At 43.1% G+C, this 20,765-nt stretch overlaps 1 protein-coding gene across 9 annotated transcripts in view; it reads left to right on the top strand.

The window, feature by feature from the left end:
- CSMD2 (CUB and Sushi multiple domains 2) overlaps positions 1–20,765 on the top strand; it is a 602,474-nt gene that overhangs the window by 498,227 nt on the left and 83,482 nt on the right. For all 9 annotated transcript variants that reach the window (XM_045035511.1, XM_023258438.2, XM_023258437.2 and 6 more), the window contains 5 exons: positions 2,955–3,143; positions 5,389–5,566; positions 6,953–7,098; positions 15,481–15,561; positions 16,287–16,400. In XM_045035511.1, the coding sequence (XP_044891446.1) occupies positions 2,955–3,143; positions 5,389–5,566; positions 6,953–7,098; positions 15,481–15,561; positions 16,287–16,400 (708 nt within the window). The remainder of the gene's footprint in view (positions 1–2,954; positions 3,144–5,388; positions 5,567–6,952; positions 7,099–15,480; positions 15,562–16,286; positions 16,401–20,765) is intronic.

Below are 20,765 nucleotides of genomic sequence, written 5' to 3'. Positions count from 1 at the left end.
ACGTTGTGCCTTCACCCCTGTGACAGACATAGCCCTGCCCGCTGGGTCCACATGATGGCACCAGACACTCACTGAGATCCCCATGTGATAAGCCCACTTGTCCCTATAAAAGTTGTGCCCCTGAGTCCCTCAGACTTCATTGACGTCTCCCCGTAGAAGAGACCTACTACTTCCACAGAGCCCTGGTCTCAAGCTCAGTCCCTCTCACTCCCACCTGAGCTTCTGAGACACAGGCCAACACGTGGCCAGCAGCCCTCTTGTGGCGTGTGCATCACTCACACTGGAGCTTCGTGTGTTCAGAAGCCCAGTCCACTGAGGATTTCCCCTTGTTGGGGGGAAGCAAGGCATAGGGCAGGGGGGTTCTAAGTATGCATTCAGAGGCCCAACACCTCCACCAGGAGTGGCTCCAGCTGTGTGAGAGGCCCAAAGATGGTGGGCCTACCTCCTCCCATTTTACCTTCATGACTTGGTGGATGTTCCTCTTGAGGCTTCCCTCAGGCCACAGGCCCAGCTACTCCCTCAGTGCCTGCCTAAGCCCCACAGACCTAACGATGCCTCCTCTTATGACTAGACTTAACAAGGCCCACTGTTAGTGTCAGAGCAGCTGCTTCCCTTCAGATTTGACCTCGACTTTTATTAGGCTTCTCGTTTGTGATGGCCCCAGCCACTCAGACTGGGTTGTCTCTAGTGCCAGAGACCCAGGTCCTCCCACCAAGGCCTCCTAATTTATGACAGGCCCAAATAGGGCCCACATTCTCCACCTACGCCCTCCTTAGCCCCATGGAGCTGTACCTTGTACACAGTCTCTGACCGCTCACCCCAGGTTTTTCCTTTATGAAAAGACCTGTTTCCAAAAGAGCCATCTGTCCCCACTGAGAGGCATTCTGTCAAGCAGGCCCCGGTCTTTGTGGCCCCACGACTTTCTTTGAAGAAATCCAACTCCTTACTCTTTCTCAAAATTCCTTCTGTTAGATACTCTGAACTTTCTAGGCTAGAGTTTTCCTTTCTCCTCTCAGGTAATATTCCCATAAAATTTTTACTAACAGCATAAGCCACTCTTACTGGGTCTCTCAGTGTGACAAGCTAAGCTTATTTCATTAAAACTTCTTGGGGCACCTGGGTGGCTCAGTCAGCTAAGTGTCTGACTTCGGCTCAGGTCATGACCTCATGGCTCAGGAGTTCAAGCCCCTTCCTCCCCGCCCCCCTGCCCCCCCCCCCACACCCCATGTCGGGCTCTGTGCCGACAGCTCAGAGCCTGGAGCCTGCTTCAGACCCTGTGTCTCCCTCTTTCTCTGCCCCTCCCATGTGCGCTCCCTCCCTGTCTCTCAAAATAAATAAACTTTAAAAAGTTGTTTTAAAAACTGTATCTGTTCCCACCATAGTGTCTCCCTGTGGGGCAAACCCAGCTGCTCTCCCTGAGGAATGCTTCTTTAGGAGAGCTGATCACTCTTTGGGTTCATTTCTGCCTATAGGCCCAACCTCTCTCTTTGAAGCTTCTTCTGCTAGAACAGGCTCTGAGATTTTTGAAAGCAGTCCAAGTACTCTCACGTAAGTGTCTCTCTTTCTGAAAAGCCCAGCTCCTTCCACGTGAGAAAGTTCTATAAGAGACTCTCCCTCTGGCTGCTCCTAGCTTCTGATATGAAGCCACTCTCTTCTGGCTCCTCACCATTGCTGGGTCCACAAGTTCCCACTGAGGCTTTTCTATAGAGACCCAGTCCATTCATTCAGTCACCTCACTGGGCAACAGGCTCCCTGCTTCTGCTAACCTTCATTTGCCAAATTGCCCAGTACCCCTTGCTACTGCCAGGGCCACGTGTCTTCTTTGGCTGACCAGCCACCCCCTCCCACCACAGCCGCTCCATTTTTTGACACAGGCAATTACCTCAATGATTTCCCAGCGAAACCTGCCCGGTTCCTCCCACTGAGGCCTCCCTCAGGAAGATGTTGACTGGAAATACACAACATAGTCACCATCCCAGAAGGAGGGCTCTGAAAATGTCAGCTTCGTGATCATTGTTATTTATGTTGTTATTACATGTAATGAATTCATCCATTTCCATGGAGCATTCATTTGATCTCAACTCCCACTGAGAATTTCCACTGTGGAAAGCTCTGTCTACCCCACTGCCAGTTTCCTGTGTAGGGTGGGCCTGATTCCGGACACAACAGCTGTTCTTTTTCCTGTGGATCCAATTAATCAGAGTCTATGCTCTGTGCACATGCTCAGTAAACCCCTCTGCAACCCCTCCCTGTTGGGACAGGCCTCCAGTACTTCCATCAAGGTATCTCCTTTTGAGTTGGACTCACCTATTCTCAAGGAAGTCGCTTTCTTGCTCTTTGGAGGGACTTTTTTGTATTACAGTCACACATATTCCTTTTTATCTAACAATTCCCTCTGACAAGCTTTTCTTCTAGTCACAAGATTGACTTACTCCTGCCAACTTCCCTCCATCTTGAAAGGTTCTAGTTTCTCAGAGTCAGAAAGACCCCACTCAAGTCCTCCCCTGCTTCCTTTGTTTGTGATCTAGAACATGGTTGTCAGGATTAAATGAGATGATCCACATGAAAGAACCAAGGTCAATGCCTGGCCCCAAGCAGGCACTCAATGAATAAGGGTTCAACCTAGCATTGTCTTCCCTAAACCTCTTTCTCCCATGGAGGCAGTCATAACAGATAACATTTATTTAGCTCTTACTATGTGCCATACTGTACACAGAGCTATGCATATAATATCCCACTTAATCCTCACAATAACCATTTTCTAAATAGGAAAACAGAGGCAGAGAAAAATTAAACGTCTTACCCAAAGCCAACAACTAGTAAATGACAAAGGTCCATCGGAGTCCAAGTCTTGGTGCTTCACCATTATGCTTACTTTCTGCTGCTCCTATATTCTGGTTGAGGGGAAAATGTCCAAAGAGAATAAAGTAACCTTCTCTCCTGATCTTTTCCAGCCTATGAACTTCAAGAGTGCCCAGACCCAGAGCCCTTTGCCAATGGCATTGTGAGGGGAGCTGGCTACAATGTTGGACAATCAGTGACCTTCGAGTGCCTGCCAGGATATCAACTGATGGGCCACCCCGTCCTCACATGTCAACATGGCACCAACCGGAATTGGGACCACCCCCTACCCAGGTGTGAAGGTATGTCCCTCCTCATCCCTAGTGACTCCTCCTAAGGAGACTGATCAGAGTACTCCCATGCCCCATGGAATCACCCATGCTGGGGAGTCCAGGAAAAACTTGTCCATCCTGTTTTCATATGGAAAGGACCCAGCCTGTCTGGGCAAAGAGTCCTAGGCACAGACCTTTGGGCCAACCTTGGGAGGACCTGGAGGAAATGTGGGCCACAGCCAAGGGGATACCTACTCAACCCTTGGGAAACCCAACCCATCATAAGGGAAGACTCTGTAATCTTTATCTCTTTCCTGAGATCTACACTTGTATATCCAAAAACTTTTTAAAGAGTTTCACTTATCCAGAGGCACCTAAATCCTAATATATTAGAAATTAAAGGCATCATCTTTCTGTCATTTAATGGAAATCCATCTAGTGAAGGGCACCTTTAGTCACCTGGTTACTTGGCCCTTATTTGGGCCCCTCCCTCTCCCCCATCTGACTTATTCACCAAGTCTTGATAATTCTACATCCTGATTACCTTTCAAATGCATCCACTTCTCTCTGTCTACTGCCTCTGCCTTAATCCAGGCCACCACTTTGATGAGGCTCCTCACTGGTCTCCCAGCCTTCAGTCTTGCCCTCCTCAATCCATTTTTCCGAGTGTAGCCAGTGTGCATTTTCAAAACCATCAACATACTCCAGACACTCCCCTGCTCAGAAGCCAGCAAGGCATCCTCATCTCTCTTGGGGTAAATTCCAAACTCTTTTAGGTAGCGCATCATGTCCCTCAGGGCCTGGTCCCTGCATACCCCCCAGGATTCTCCACGCTCGCAGATTTTATGTCTGAAGCTGAAATACTTGCAGTCATCCCAGTGTGCCCTGTTCTCTTGCCTCTGGTTCTTAGTACATGCTGTCCCTCCCTCATAGAACATCATTCTCCTCTCTTGCCTTGTCTACTTAGCCTTGTCATCCCTCAGGTCTGAGTCTAAATGGAAATAATACCAAGAATCCTTGCCCACCCTCACAAGACCAGAGGAGGGGTCCTCCAGTTGTTCCCGTGGCATTCCGTGTTGACAGCGTGTTCCACCCTATGCTGTAAACACCAATCTACTTAGCTGTATCCCAGTGGGCTGTGAGTGCTACAGAGCAAAACCAGGTGCCATGGTATCCTTGCTCCCCTTCATTTCCCCAGGCTGCGCCTGACACTGACACTGAGTGGATGTCCAGTATGTGTAGGAAAGGGGGTGTGTCCATGCATACCCCTTTCAGGATGCATGTGCATTCACAGGAACCGTATCTTCTGCCTAGAGGCATTGGGATTCTTTCTCTTCGCTTTGGTCTGCCCCCATCCAGATGTCTGCTTGTTGCCTCATGCCAGCCACATGTACTCATTAGTCTGGACCAGGGGGTGTTTGTATGTATGTTTGGTTTTTTGCCCTTTTTCCTCCTCCCTGGTGACTGAATCAGAACATTATGGAGACTTCATGGCCTCTTCATCCCCTTACCCAAAGCCTACATCGGAGTGAACCTAAAATTGGGTGTTACTTTCAAGGGACAGGAAAATAGGGATAGAAGATCATATCTATGCAGCAAATGCCTTCTCTGTGATCTGAATACCAAGCTGGATATTTTACTTGCCTCAGTTTATGGAACCACCACCACAGTCCTACATGGGGATACGCTTATTCCCATTTCACAGGTGACGAAAGAGTCTAGACTAATGTCTAGGGCCATCCAGCCAATAAATGGTTTAGCCATGATTTGAACCCAACTTTGGTCTTCACTACAAGAATCCTCATCTCTTAAGTCAAGACCAAATGTACCACTCTAAGAATCTTGAAGCAAATAAAGAGAGAGAGAGAGGAATACTCCCATAATTTCCTAGTTCATCCCTGCAAAAGAACTACAGCCCTGACTCTGAATTCTTTCCTCCTCTCCATTCCTAGAAAGGGAGAGGGGAGAGCTCCAGTGGGTCCTTCCTTCTGGGCTGGTCTCATCCACAAGAAGAAGAGAGAGGCCAGGGGCTGAGGCTGGCCCCCAGAGGCATGTGCTCTGAAGGTCAGGGGCCAGATAGGGAGTGGTGTGCTAGGACCAATGGGGAAAACCACACATGGTCATCTGCAGCCCCATCACCTCTCCCCATGCCTCCTGACCTCCCTGAGCAGGATAATTTGTGCTGGGTGCCTGCACTTTGTAAGGAAGTCATCTGAATTTTCAGGTGGGGGGTGATCTCCCACACTCATCTGTGTTTGTGTCCCTTCCCTGGCAGTCCCCTGTGGTGGGAACATCACCTCTTCCAATGGCACTGTGTATTCCCCGGGCTTCCCCAGTCCATACTCCAGCTCCCAGGACTGTGTCTGGCTGATCACCGTGCCCATTGGTCATGGCGTCCGCCTCAACCTCAGCCTGCTGCAGACAGAACCCTCCGGAGACTTCATCACTGTCTGGTAGGGCCAGCTGCCATGTCGACAGCCAATTAGAAAGGGGTTTTAATTGGGCTCTAAACTGGGGTTACTCATTTCTTTGTTTAGAAAACCAAGAGCTGCATGGTTTTAAGTGGTCGTCCACCTCCTGGCTTTCAAGTAAACATAGAAAATGAGGGCTCAGCTTCAAATTACCTTTTGTGACTCCTGGAAGGGAGAGGAATGGCAGGGCAGTGATTTCCAACCTGGAGTCCCACCTCGGGATCAGAGGACAAGTGGGTGGGTGTGTGAATAGGAATGGTCATAGCTACACAAACTTTTCTCAGTTTTTCCAGAGTCCAAACCAAAATCCTACATTTACCTAACATAAGCTACCCAGACTAGCGACAGTTTGGGGGTAGAATTCTGTGAAGTCCCACTGATCATCTCCTGCTGAGCCAGTATTGTCCAACACAACATTCAGCAGTAATGGAAACATTCTGTATCTGTGCTGTCCAGTACCATAGCCACCAGCTACAGGTAGCCATTGAGTACTTGAATGTGACTAGAGTGACTGAGGAACTGACTTTTAAACTTTATTTAATTTTAATTAAATGTAAACAGCCACATGTGGCTTACTGGTTACCAAATTGACGATTCCACACTGAGTGAGAGTTAGAATATCTTGAATGAATTTTAAAATGGGAAAATGAATTATTAGTCAATAAGTGTAGTCTCCTAGACAGTCCTTTCCAAACCACCGGATCTTTGGACATATATATAATTTAAAATTTTTTTTGTTTGGGAGTTACTGCCATTCTGGGAATCAGCAGGGGATCGTGGGATTCTCTTGCCCAAATTCCCAGGGCTGGATAACCATAATCAGACTGCCCTGGATTAATTTCCAGTTTCCTTTCCAGGCTATGGCTAAGAACAGATAGGAGGGACTAGATACGTTTCCAGGGAAGAAATCCTTTGCCTAGAAGAACAACTGGGGATATCTCTGCTTGGGGACAAGGAAGTGGGGCTGGCATGGATAGTAACATGAGCTTCCTGCAGCTCTTCCTCAGCCCCATCCTACTGCTGCTCAGACTCAGAGAACCTGTGATAAGACCTACATCCCTGCCCAGTGGCTCCAGTGGCTTCTTGGGTGAGACTGTTGCCCCCAAGCCCATTATGGAGGCTGGGCTGGTGAAGAATCAGGTGAATGAGGAGTCAGTGTGAGCCTTGCTGGCTCTATCAGCTTTGTCAGCAGACTGAGTTGGGAGAGATTAGAGGGAGGTCTACAGGACATTGGAGAAAGACAGTGTCAAGCACAAGAAGAGTCACAGCCTCCCACTCCAGGTCTCTTTGAGGGCCACTGATGGAACTGGGTGGAGCAGGCAGCCGTGGTAACTCATGACATGCCAGCACCTTCTTTCCTATGTGCAGGGATGGGCCTCAGCAGACAGCTCCACAGCTTGGAGTCTTCAGCCGAAGCTTGGCCAAGAAAACAGTGCACAGCTCATCCAACCAGGTCCTGCTCAAGTTCCACCGTGATGCGGCTATGGGTGGGATCTTCGCCATAGCCTTCTCTGGTCAGTATGAAAACCTGGTGTGAGAGAGGGGCACTACGCTCTTGAATCAGGGCTGCACTTGACCCCTGGCTCCACTATTCGCAATTGTGTGATTCTGAATGAGTTACATAGCTTCTCAGCCTCAGTGTCCTTGGAGTTATAAGACTTCCATGTATTCACCTATGTGAAATCTCCCAGCACGGGGCTCCATACTTGTAAGTTTTCCTCCTTCACACACACTCTAGGGCAGAGAGGCACATGATGCTGACCCTTGGTGCCAAATCCAAGCTTAGAGGCAGCAGGATGAGGCTTCTCACCCAGCTGGTTCACATCCACTCACTGGCTGGGTTTTCCACTTACTTATGCCCCAGCTTGTCCCTTGGCACCCTCTAGAGGGCTGTCCCACTCCGCTGGAATCCAGGGCTTCTGTTGACCTCACAGGAAGTGCTGTGCACAAGTGAAGTCATGGAGAATTCAAGCAGGAGGAGCATGAACAATTCAGGGTAGGTTTGTCCTTATTGGCAGCCAGTTTTCTTCTGAGAGCCCCAAGTTGTGGACCCGGATACTTCCTCATTTTTGTTATAGTGGATATAGCAGAGAAAAACTTATAGAAAGTTCTCTGTGGGCTTATGTCCATCTATAGAATAATCCTCCATATTACAGTTTGCAGAGCATTACATATATTTGAACTGGAAATCAGGAAAGCTTGACTTTATTCCTGGCTCCATCTTGCAAACACTGGGTTTTACCAGATTTTTAAATTTTTGCCAATCTGGTGGATTCATGAAATAGCATTTCACTCTTATGTTAATGATGAGGTGAGCATCCTTTCGTATCTTCATTGACTATTCATGCTTCCTGCTCTGTGAAATGCCTGCTCCCCATAGAGCTTTCTTCCTCCAAGGAGACAGAGATAACAAACCAATAAGCAGACAAATAAAATCTTTGCGATTTGTAATAAGTTGCTATGAAGGAAACAAATAAGATAGCAAATGAAAGGTGGGGAACTCTGCTTCATGTAGAATAATTGTGGAAAACCTGTTGCGAGGCAATATCTGAGACAAGAACTAAAGAAAAAGAGGGAGGTAGACATGGAGGTTGGGGAGCAGGACTGGTGTGGGGGAAAGAATGTCTGCCTTTCTGTAGGCAAATATTAGCTCTAAATAAATTCCTTCCCATATAAGGACTAATAAGTATAAAAGACAAGTACCTTAAAGAGACCTATGAACAAGATTCTGCAGTATTTTTTAATGAGAAAATAGGATTTGAATTGCAGAGAAAAATGCCCTTGAAAACATATAGTTTAGGAAGTAGAAGTAAATTTTGGAAAGCATAGAAGTCTAGACAATATGGACTCCAAATAAGAGATCTCCAAATAAGAGATAAATAAAAGGGGAGCTAAATGTCTTCCCTTCCTGAACAATTCAGTCCTAAAGCTGTTAAATGGGACGAAGCAAAGTGACATCCATGCCTTCAGGGCGTGAGCCAGGCTGGAGTGTCAGAGGGGAGAGGGAGTCCACGCTGCCCAGGGACAGGGCTGGCATGGGGTGTCCAGGCTCTGAGCAAATGGAAGGAACATCCATGTGGGGTAGGAGCCCCAGCAGAATGAGGAGGGTATCCACACTGAGGACCCATCAGAGTCTGGGGTGGGGGATGCAGTGAGTAGGGTATTCATATAAGGGGGCTGTGGCAGGAGAGATGGGATCTCAGTTCCCTACAGGTGACTGATCAGATAAGTGAATATATCAAGGACAACAGGTGTCTCACTGAAAGAGAAGAGGGTTAGAAATATGGAAAGAACAAAAACTAGAATATACCCAGGGAATTGGGTTGGAATTGGAGGTATCAGTGTCAGCTATGGTTTTCAATATGTACATACAGATATAGAAGGAAATGAGGGTGTGAATGTGGGTGTGTACACGTACATACATCCCTTAACTCTTTCCACTAAAAGGGCTTTGAAGTAATGACTCCTCAATAGCAATGAACACATATAGCTCCAGTTACTGGTTTCCAATACCATTTTCACTTGAATGGACCAAAACACCTTAAAGAAATGCTGACTCCAGGACTGAGGCAGAGAAAGTACAAGATGAGCCTGGAACATTTTATGGCAGAAAGCAAGGAACTACTCAAGGAATGATGCAGACGTGACAGAGGGACATAGACACGGGCTTGAAGGGGCTCCCATAATGGGGATAATTTGAGCATCCAAGGAATTAATATTGGTAACAAACTGTAGCTGATTGAATAAACCAGGACACCATGTATATCCAAACAGGTATAAGTTAGTTAAACAGTTATTAATTAAAATATTATGAGGAACAGAGTATTTCCATACCTTCAAACTATCTCCTCACACGATAATCACAAAGGGAAAAAAGAACAGCTTTAGAGTGGAGAAGCCTGGAGGACAGCACCTTAATTAAGTGATCCAGGTGAGCATCATGAATAACAGGACAAACTGAAATCATACCCCACCAGACTGGGTACAAAGAGAAGAACCCAGCATCCCCTCTGTGATAGTCCCATAAAGATGCACAACTTGAATCCAGCTATGAGGAATGTGTCAAACGTAAAGTGAGGGTAATGTAAAATAGTATTACAGACTAGCAATTAACTGCCATAGAATCTTCAAAAGTGTAAAAGCCATGAAGGTCAAGGAAAGACTTTGGGACTCTTCCAGACTAAAAGGACATGACAACAAAATACAGTGTATGATTCTGAACTGGATCATTTTGCTATTAAGGATTTTACTAGGACAAGTGGTAAAACACTAGTGGACATGGTGACTAGTTGGAAGTACCATATCAGAGGTAATTTCCTGCTTTTAGTGCTTGTATGTGGTTTTTCAGGGTAATGTGCTTGTTTGTTGGAAATGCACACTAAAATATTCTGTGGTTATGGAGCATAATGTCGGTCACTTTCTTCTGGTTCATGAAAAATGTTTTTTGTACGATGCTGCCAACTTTTCTTATACCTTTGTGATAGTTTCAAATTAAAATTTTTATTTACAAGGGGAGCTAGATAATAAAAAAAAAGTTTAAAAAACAAATGTAGCAGCACAATTAAATTGGCATAAGAATCAACAAAGAGCAGAATCAACAGTGCAGAAAAACAGTTCAGAGATGTGGAATAAAAGCCCAACACAAAGAAGAAAGTGAGCAAATATTTGAAAATTATAGAGGAGAGAATGGCAAATAGATCCAGTAAACAAAGAACATACTGATTAAAAAGTATCTATGACAAAAGGAGCCAGATGGAATAGAAATAATAAAATAAAACTCTTCTGAGATGAGGGAAAAACTGTGCGTATAGAACAAAAGAGCTCACTACATAGCAGGAGAAATCAAAACCAGCCAGGCAAGTTTTTCAAATCTCAAGACTGAAGGGTAGAAGAAATCTACCAGAATCCAGGCTGAGAAAGTTAACTACAGGGAGCCAAAATCAACAATCCTGTGCCTAATTATTCTTGGCATTCAATTCCAGAAAATAAAAGAGGCATTTTTATAGATGTTTAAGGAAAAAGAAACTTGGGAACGTCACATGTGAAGGCAAGGGACAGTCATCTGCAGACATCCAAGAGCTTAAAATCATTGTCACCCACATCTCAATTTGAATTGTTCCTCAAGGATGTAGCCACCCACTGAGGAATGAACCAATAACTCAATTCAGAGAAGTTGTATGAAAGATTAAAATGGAAGCACTAACTAGCTAACCACAGATTTAAGCAATAATAATGGAAAACATAGATTCCAAGCAGAATACAAATAATTCTTTAAAATTTTTAAGAAATCATTTCATATTAACAAATACCCAAGTAGTTAGAAGAGGTATAGGAGAAAGGAAATATCCTTTTCTCTCATGGGAGTAGAATCAGTAGATATTATTCAATTACTAACTTTGATAATTAGAAAAACCAGGGTTCTGAGTATATATTTTAGTCACTAAGAAGTTGAAAATAGATTATAGCACTTTTAAATCACTGAAAGAAAAAAAGTAAGCAAAACATAGCTCATATACAAATGGTGGAAAGCAATGGAAACTATAGGAACAAAGATACAGACAGTGCAGAATAAAACAACAAAATAAAATCGTTCAGTTACTATGGCAAATACAAATTTATCAAAGCCCAATTCCCTATGAAAAACGTAAAGACTCTTAGATTAGGTTAAATAAAATTTAGCTATATTTTCCATCCGGGAACACTACTAAGGTACAGTGACAGTTTGAACATAAAAGGATGGGTAGTGATGTATTTGGCAAATACAAACAACAATAGCAATCAAAGAGTAGCCTTCAAAGCAAAAAGCATTAAATGGAAAAAGTAGGCTCTTAATATTAGAGAATAACCTGTAATAATGTTTAAAATGATAATCCTGATGGGAAGATTGCAGGAAGATGCTCCCTTGGTGGTGGGCAGTGTGAAAATGCATATCAAAAAGCTATACACAATGTGATCAGCCACAGTCAAACATTTTTGGTTCTCTGCAGAGCTCGTAATGATCTCCTTAGCTGCCTCTCTCACATAGGCAATTGTCAACTATGTTTGTATATTCTACCCCACTCCATGTCCACCGCCAACCCCAGCCACAGTGGCTTGAACCATAGGTGGGCCCTGACCTGACTCCAGCAGAGGGAATCAGGTGCCCTCTCTCGGGAACTTGAAGTTGAACCAAAGAGATTCTAGATTCATCTGCAGAAGAGGGACGATATAAATCCAAGTGCCCTGGATTGCCTGTCTTCTCCTGTCCTTGTAGACTGAGAAATAGAAAGTTCTGATTTGTGGAAAGAAAGTGACCAAGACATGTGGGGAAGGTTTCCTGGGTTCCTGGTGGACCCCAGTTCCTTGTCCTCCACCTTTATGAAGCCTGTATACAAATCCACATTCGCATTCTCTCCTCTCTGAGAGGCTTTTTGTTTTTCACGTATTCTTACCCTGAGTTGATTTGTGTTACTTACAGCCAAGATTTCTAATTAATAATGATCTAGGACCCACCAATCCTATTTCCGGGAATTGTGTAAAGATACGTATATAAAGATATTCCTTGAACTGTGACTTAAAACTGATAAATTAGAAACAATCCAGGGCACCTGTGTGGCTTAGTCGGTTGAGCGTCACTCTTGATTTCAGCTTAGGTCATGATCTCACAGTTCATGGGATAAAGCCCCACATCAGGCTCCGCGCTCACAGCATGGCACCTGCTTGGGGTTTTCTCTCCTGCCCACATGTCTCTTCATATACTAACTTGGCTTTAAAAGCTTCATATGAAAGGCCAGCCCAGCACACCCAATAGAATGGAAAAGAGTATGTCCAGAAAGAATCCATAAGAGGGTACAACATGCAGTGACCCACAATGGCTGTTGCTGAGTGGGCTACCACTTGTCATAAAGCAATGAGCCCTCCCCACCAGTTAACATGTTAACCTATACTGGAATCTGATTAAGCTGTATCAGGGCTTCACCCCCAAGGAGCAAGGGAAGTAAGGACAAAGTGAAACAGAGGAGTCCAAATGTCCTCCCTGCCCTTGAGTTCTTTAACAATAATATGGTAGATGTAGTGTGTGCTCTGGAAGGAGGAGGGGTTGTCTGTAAAAGACCGAAGGTCATGCACCAAAAGGCTAACAGTGGTTATGCCTGGTGGTGGTGGGACTTGGGGAATTTTCATTTTTTTGTTTTTCAGTATTCCACCAGCTTTCTGTATTGAGCAGAAATGTGTAATTCTTTTTAATGTAATGGGAAATCTACCCCAATCAAACTAGTAACCACAATATATTAAACACTCAGGCTGTGTTTAAGTGAGGATTTCTTGTTACTGATTTTTTTTTCTGGAAGTTAGGCACCTACTTAGCATCTTTACATGGAATGTCTGATTTCCAAGAATAGATTATTGATGTTCAGTAGGAGATGCTCATACTTTAAAAAGGTCATACGCTTTAATCATTCCTGGTTTTTTTCCTTTTTCTCAAATTTTTATTTAAATTCCAATTAGTTAATATACAGTATAATATTAGTTTAAGGTGTAGAATTTAGAGATTCAACAATTCCTTACATCTCATGGTGCTCATCACGACAAGTGCCTTCCTTAATCCTCATCACCTATTTAACCCATGTCCCCCACCCCCCACCCACCTCTCCTCTGGTAACCATGGGTTGGTTCTCTATAGCTAAGAGTCTGTTTTTTTGGTTTGCCTCTCAGTTTGCTCCCTATGTTTGTCTTTTTTCTTAAATTCCACATATGAGTGAAATATGGTATTTATCTTTCTCTGACGTCTTTCGCTTAACATAATACCCTTTAGCTCCATCCACATAGTTCCAAGTGGCAAGATTCCATTCTTGTTATGGTTGGGCAATATGCCATCGTATATATACACCACATCTTCTTTATCTGTTCATCAGTCAATGGACATTGGGGCTCTTTCCATAATTTGGCTATTGTTGATAATGCTGCCATAAACATCAGGGTGCATGTATCCCTTTGAATTATTATTTTTGTATCCTTTGGGTAAATACCTAGTAGTGTAATTGTTGGATCCAAAAACGTATAAACAACTTGGAAAACTCAACACCTAAAAAACAAATAATCCAGTGTCAAAATGGGCAGAAGACATGAACAGACATCTTTCCAAAGAAGACATACAGGTGGCCAAGAGACACATGAAAAGATCCTCAACATCACTTATCATAAGGGAAACAGAAATCAAAACTACAATGAGATATCACCTCACGCCAGTCAGAATGGCTAAAATTAACAACACAGGTGTTGTTCAACAGGTGTTGGCGAGGATGTGGAGAAAGGGGAACCCTCTTACACCATTGGTGGGAATGCAAACTGGTGCAACCACTGTGAAAAACAGTATGAAGGTTTCTCAGAAAGTTAAAAATAGAACTACCCTATGATCCAGAAATCATTCCTAGTTAAAAAAAAAAAAAAAAGAAAAGAAAAAGAAAAAAACTCATAAAAGATGCATATATGGAAGGATGTTTATCACAGTTTTATTTTAAATTGCAAAACCTTGGAAACCTAAATGGTTAATCATAGAGCATCTATTAAATAAATTCTAGTCAATCATACAACTAAATCCTATGAGCTCATTTCAATCATTTTTTAAGAAATTTAATTACAAGGGTGCCTGGGTAGCTCAGTCAGTTGAGCATCCAACTCTTGATTTCAGTTCAGGTCATGATCCATGGGTCATGGGATCAAGCCCCATGTCAGGCTCCTTGCTGAATGTGGAGCCTGCTAAAGATTCCGTCTCTCTCTCCCTCTGCCCCTCTCCCCTGTTCGCACTCTCTAGAAAAAAATTTTTTAAAGAAATTTAATTACATAGGGAAATTCTTGCAATATAAGAGTGAGTGCACAAGGATCAACGCAAAGTACACAACATGCTGCAAATGTTGTAAGAGAAAAATATATGTGCAGAAAGTATATACTATAAGAACTTACAGCAAAAGGTTAACAGTGGTTATCTGAATGACCAGTGGAGGACTTTAATTTTCTTCCTACTATTTTCAGAGAAAATCTCATATTTTCTCTAGCAATCATGTATTACATTTGCAGTTTTTTAAAGAGAATGTTCTTTTTTAAAAAACATAGCGGGGTTTGGGGTGACTTTGGAAGCCATCATAACAGCAGCAACACTGGCAACAGCAGCTCACACTTGCATAGCACCAAATTGTATGCCATGTAGTAAACGGAAGCCAAGTTATGAGCCCATATTGGGCTCTGCCTCAGTAACACCATGCACACACAGTCCAGTCTCTGCCCAGAGGGATGGTTTTCCATTTGGAAAGTCCACCGAAGCCAGAGATGTTTGGCCAAAGGTCAGAAGGGAAACCAGCTGGCTTTAATGGGCACTCACATGAGCCACACACAGTACTTAGATGCTGAGCAGTGGAAAGAATATGGGATTTGAGAGCAGCCAGACCTGGATTCAAGCCTCCTGTGCCACTTAGTTCCTGTATGACCATGGAGAAGTAACTGAACCTTTCTGAATCTCAGCTGCCTCATAAATAGAGTAAGAACGCCTCACAGGGGGACCAGCCATCATGAGAGTTAAAGGTGACAGTGTGTGAAGGTGCCTGACTTATAATAGGTGCTCAGGAAATGCTTCTCTCCCCTTCGTTCAGTGCTAGTGACCATCACTGACTTCTTAGATGCTCTCTCCTTTTTGTTGGTGTTACCATATGGCTCCTAGGTTTCGCATCAGAAAAAAAAAAAAAAAAGATGACAGCAGATAAGCAAAACAGTACTTGGCTAAACTTACCCTGTGTACAGATCAATAGTCACTAGGATCTATGTGAATGAATGAGGAAGGAGAAGGTGAGGGATTGAACGAGTAAATGGCTATGTGCCCCAAGAATGGTGTTCTTACACCGGCTTGTCTGCTTCTGTCTTTTCAGCTTATCCACTCACCAAATGCCCTCCTCCCACCATCCTCCCCAACGCTGAAGTCGTCACAGAGAATGAAGAATTCAACATAGGTACCCTCTCCCAAACCAGCAAGGACTGTGCAGTTGAGGAGGGACTGGGTTGGGGTGGGGCTGGCCAGCAAGGCTCATCTGTCCCTCCAGTCCACAAGAAACAGTAGGCCCAGTGCAAGATGGGTAATGTTCTGTCAACAGAGTCTGCACCAAAAATACCAATACTTCCTTTTATTTTTTTTATTTTTTTTTCAACGTTTATTTATTTTTGGGACAGAGAGAGACAGAGCATGAACGGGGGAGGGGCAGAGAGAGAGGGAGACACAGAATCGGAAACAGGCTCCAGGCTCTGAGCCATCAGCCCAGAGCCCGACGCGGGGCTCGAACTCACGGACCACGAGATCATGACCTGGCTGAAGTCGGACGCTTAACCGACTGCGCCACCCAGGCGCCCCCCAATACTTCCTTTTAGCCATAGCTAGACAGAGGAGACAGGAAGGCAGTTTTCTTCTGTGATTCAAGTCAGTATGTTTTTGAGAAATAAGTCCACACAAGACACTATAAAAAGTTCCTGGAATGTGGAAACATTCTTAGGCTTAGCAAGGCTGAGCTGTGAGAAGTAGGCAGCAGTTTTCTGGGTCATTTGAGTGGAGTTGAGTGGTTATTTAAATCTGAACATAATGGAACCCATCACTGATTGCCTTGCCTAAAAGTGGGTTGAACTACTAAGGGATGCTCTGTCCAGACTTCTCCAGGGAACCCCTATATTGGTCTCTCTTTGGCAGGTGACATCGTACGCTACAGGTGCCTCCCTGGCTTCACCTTGGTAGGGAATGAAATCCTGACCTGCAAACTTGGAACTTACCTACAGTTTGAAGGACCACCCCCAATATGTGAAGGTAATTGCACAGAGCCATGCCTTTATGGATCTGGAGTTCCTCCAAAACATAGCCTTTGTCTTACTCTTCCCTATATTCCCAGTCCCTGCCCATAAAGTAAGAGGTCATTTGGTGAATGTCTGTTTGTTTGGATTAACGATTGCTCTAGAGAGATTCTCTGTCCTACTCTTAGGTCTGGGGCTACAAATTACCATAGTGACCACTTGATCACTTCTATTTCTGTTTTCCTTTGTTCTAACTGGTATTCTCTGGAAACGGCATACTGATCATTGGAAGGAAGAGTTCTGGGACCTTGGGAAGAGGTGGGCTTGCACACCAACCTGGCCCTACTGGAGTGCAGATATGCTCAAGGTCCTGTGTGCTGAACTAGGCTACCAAGTTGTCTTCATTCTAGTGTGATGCCTTGACAGGAGATGAATGGCTTCATCAAGATATCCCAATTAAGACCAAAAACCATACTCTCCACTCACCAGACATCTGACCTAGGACAAGATACTTAACTGTCCTGTGCCTCAATTTTCTCATCTCTAAAATAAGGATAATGATATTACTTATGCCATGGACTTATTGTGTGGAATTCAATGGGTTAATGATGTAAAGCACTTTAGAACTATGTCTGGCACATAGTAACTGCCCAATGCGGGCTATTAAATTCTTACTACTGCTTCTGGTACTATTGCTACCAAATAATATTTTAGTAGTCTATGAAGAAACAGGTCGGCTTCTCCCCCACTTCTCATAAGGCAAGAGTAGAGAGTCTGCAATATAGATTGTTAGTGAGAAAGAAAGAAGCCACAGCCCTAGAACTAGGCTGCCAATACATAGAGAAAGTCATTATCTATGAGTTGAGCTGACCTACCCACACACCAAACAACCAGTCCCCAATAAAAGTGGGCTGTTGCTTTGATCTTGCTCCAGAACCTCCCTGATTTGCTCCAGACTTAGTTTCTCATCTCTGACTCTGTTTCTGTGTCTACATGGCTCCAGCCTTCTTGGCTTTACTCCTGTTCTCAGCCTCATACTTCCCTCTAGGACTTGATGTTGTACTTGGCTTCTCAAGATGTGACCCTTCACTGGCTTTTTCTTTTTTTAACAATAGCAGCTTTATTGGGATATAATTCATGTACCATGTAATTCATCCATTTAAAGTGTATAGTTTGATGGTTTTTAGTATATTCAGAGCTTTGTAACCATCACACAATTTCAGAAGATTTTCATCACCTCAAAATTAACCCTGGACCCCTCAGCAGTCAACTCCCATTTCTTTCCAGACCCTCCTTCCTGCAGTTCTAGACAACCACCAATCTAGTTTATGTCTCTATGAAATTGACTATTTTAGATCTTTCATATAAGTACAATACTACAATAGGTAGTCTTTGTGACTGACTTCTTTCACTCAGCACAATGTGTTCAGGGTTCATTCATGTTGTAGCATGTGTCAGTGTACTTCATTTCTCTTTATTGCCGAATGATGTTCCGTTGTGTAGGTACTACATTTTGTTTATCCATTCATCAGTTGATGGACAGTTGGGTTATTTCCACTTCTGGCAGTTATGAATAATGCTGCTGTGAACATTCATATACAAGTTTTTGTGTAAACATGGGTTGTCATTTCTCTTAGGTATATAGCTACCAGTGGAATTGCTGGGTCATATGGTGACTCTGTGTTTAACCTTTTGAGGAATGACCAGACTGTTTTCCACAGCGGCTGAATCTTTTTCCCGCCATCAGTATATAAGGTTTCCAACTATTCCACATCTTCTCTGTTATTATTATCTGTCTTTTAAATTACAGCCATCCTTGTGGTGTAAAGGGTGTCTATCTCATTGTGGTTTTGATTTGTATTTTCCTGATGACCAATGATGTTGAGCATTTTTTCATATGCTTACTTTCCATTTCTATATTCTCTTTTTTTTCTCTTTTTTTTTTTTAATTTTTTTTCAACGTTTTTTATTTATTTTTGGGACAGAGAGAGACAGAGCATGAACGGGGGAGGGGCCGAGAGAGAGAGAGACACACACAGAATCGGAAACAGGCTCCAGGCTCTGAGCCATCAGCCCAGAGCCCGACGCGGGGCTCGAACCCACGGACCGCGAGATCGTGACCTGGCTGAAGTCGGACGCTCAACCGACTGCGCCACCCAGGCGCCCCTCCATTTCTATATTCTCTTTGCAAAAATGCCTACTCAGATCCTTTGCCTATTTTAATTAGGTTATTTATCTTTTCATCATTGAGTTGTAGGAATTCTTTATATATTCTAGATACAAATGCCTTATCAGATACGTGATTTGAAAATTTTTTCCCATTCTGTTGGTGTTTTTTTCACTTTCTTTTTGTTTATTCAAAAAAATGTAATGCTTATTTTTTTTTTTTTTTGAGAGAGAGATTGAGAGAGAGAGAGAGAGTGTGTGAGCAGAGGAGGGCAGAGAGAGAGGGAGACACAGAATCCAAAGAAGTCCAGGCTCTGAGCTGAGCCTGGTGTGGTGCCAAACTCACAGGACGTGAGATCATAACCTGAGCCAAAGTCAGACACTTAACCGACTGAGCCGCCCAGGCACCCCAGTTTTTTCACTTTCTTGATAATGTTCTTTCAAGTACAAAAGGATTTTTGTGGGTTTTTTATTTTAATTTTTATTTATTTTGAGAGAGACAGAGAGAGAGAAAGTGCATGGGGGGGGGAGGGGCAGAGAGAGAGAGAAAGAGAGAGAAAATCCCAAGCAGACTGCACAGTGTGGAGCTCGATGCAAGGCTTAAACTCGTGAACTGTGAGATCATGACTTGAGCTGAAACTAAGTCAGACACTTAACTGACTGAGCCACCCAGGTGCCCCTCAAGTACAAAACTTTTTTAATTTTGATGATGTTCAATATATATATTTTTTCCTTTGGCTGTTTGTGCTTTTCATGTCATATCTAAGGAAACGTTGCCTAATCCATGGAAGATTTACATCTATATTTTCTTCTAAGAGTTAATAGTTTTAGCTCTTAAATTCAGGTTTTTGATATGTTTTGAGTTAATTTTTATATATAACATGAGGTAGGGGTCCAACTTCATTCTTTTGCATATGGATATCCAGTTGCTGTGACACCATTTATTGGGAAGACTATCCTTTCCCCCATTGAATTGTCTTGGCACTCTGTTGAAAATTAGTTGACTTACATAAATTTGGGGATTTATTTCTTGATCTTCAGTTCTATTATTTTTTTTCTGTAAGTCTATTCTTTTTTTTTAATTTAAATTCCAGTTAACATACGGTGTAATATTAATTTCAAGTATAGAATTTAATGATTGAACACTTCCATACATCACCTGGTGCTCATCACAAGTGCATTCCTTAATCCCCATCACCTACATAACCTATCCCCTCACTCACCTCCCCTCTGGCAACCATCAGTTTGTTCTCTGTAGTTAAGAGTCTGTTTCTCGGTTTGCTCTCTCTCTCTCTCTCTCTCTCTCTCTCTCTCTCTCTCTTTCCTTTTGCTCACTTGTTTCATTTCTTAAAGTCCACATATGAGTGAAATCATATAGTGTTTGTGTTTCTCTAACTTACTTATTTCACTTAGCATAATACTCTCTAGCTCCATCTATGTCATTGCAAATTGCAAGGTTTCATTCTTTTTTATGGCTGAGTATTATTCCACCATATATAGCTAGAGAGTGTTATGCTAACTGAAATAAGTCAGGCAGAGAAAGACAAACACTGTATGATTTCACTCATATGTGGAATATGAGTGTGAGATAGATAGATAGATATATAGATGGCATCTTCCTGACTTGATCATCTTATGCCAGCACTATACTATCCTGATTACTGTAGCTTTGTAGTCTGTTTGAAATCAGGAAGTGGGAGTCCTTCAACTGTGTTCTTCTTTTGCATATTCTAGATCTGTTGAATTTCTAAATTAATTTTAGCACCAGCTTATCAAGATCTGTAAAGAAACCAGCTGGGATTTTTGTAGAGGTTTAATTGAATCCATACATCAGTCTAGGTAGTATTGCCATCTTAACAATATTAAATCTTCCAACTCATACACATAAGTTGTATTTCCATTCATAGTCCCTTCAATATATAATTTCCTTTTTTCTTTTGGCTTGTTCTACTCCTTTATACCTCAGCCATTGCCCTGTCCAATGATATCCTAGTCCCTTATGACAAGAATCAGACACTTTTCTATTATTTCAAAAGCATGCCTCTTTACCATGGCAATATAGAAAATTTGGTGAAATTCAAATCTAAAACATTACAGTGCAATTATAGAACATCAAGGAAGTTAAAGCCATCACAAAGAAAAGACACATCAGACTCAGCATTATTTGCATCACCAAAAGATAAAATGCAGCAGAAAAAAATAATTATAAACTCAA

This window comes from Felis catus, chromosome C1 (assembly GCF_018350175.1).
Source record: "Felis catus isolate Fca126 chromosome C1, F.catus_Fca126_mat1.0, whole genome shotgun sequence".
NCBI classification, from domain to species: domain Eukaryota; kingdom Metazoa; phylum Chordata; class Mammalia; order Carnivora; family Felidae; genus Felis; species Felis catus.
The sequence above is the reverse complement of the archived record's forward strand: the minus strand, read 5'-3'. Positions and strand labels throughout refer to the sequence as shown.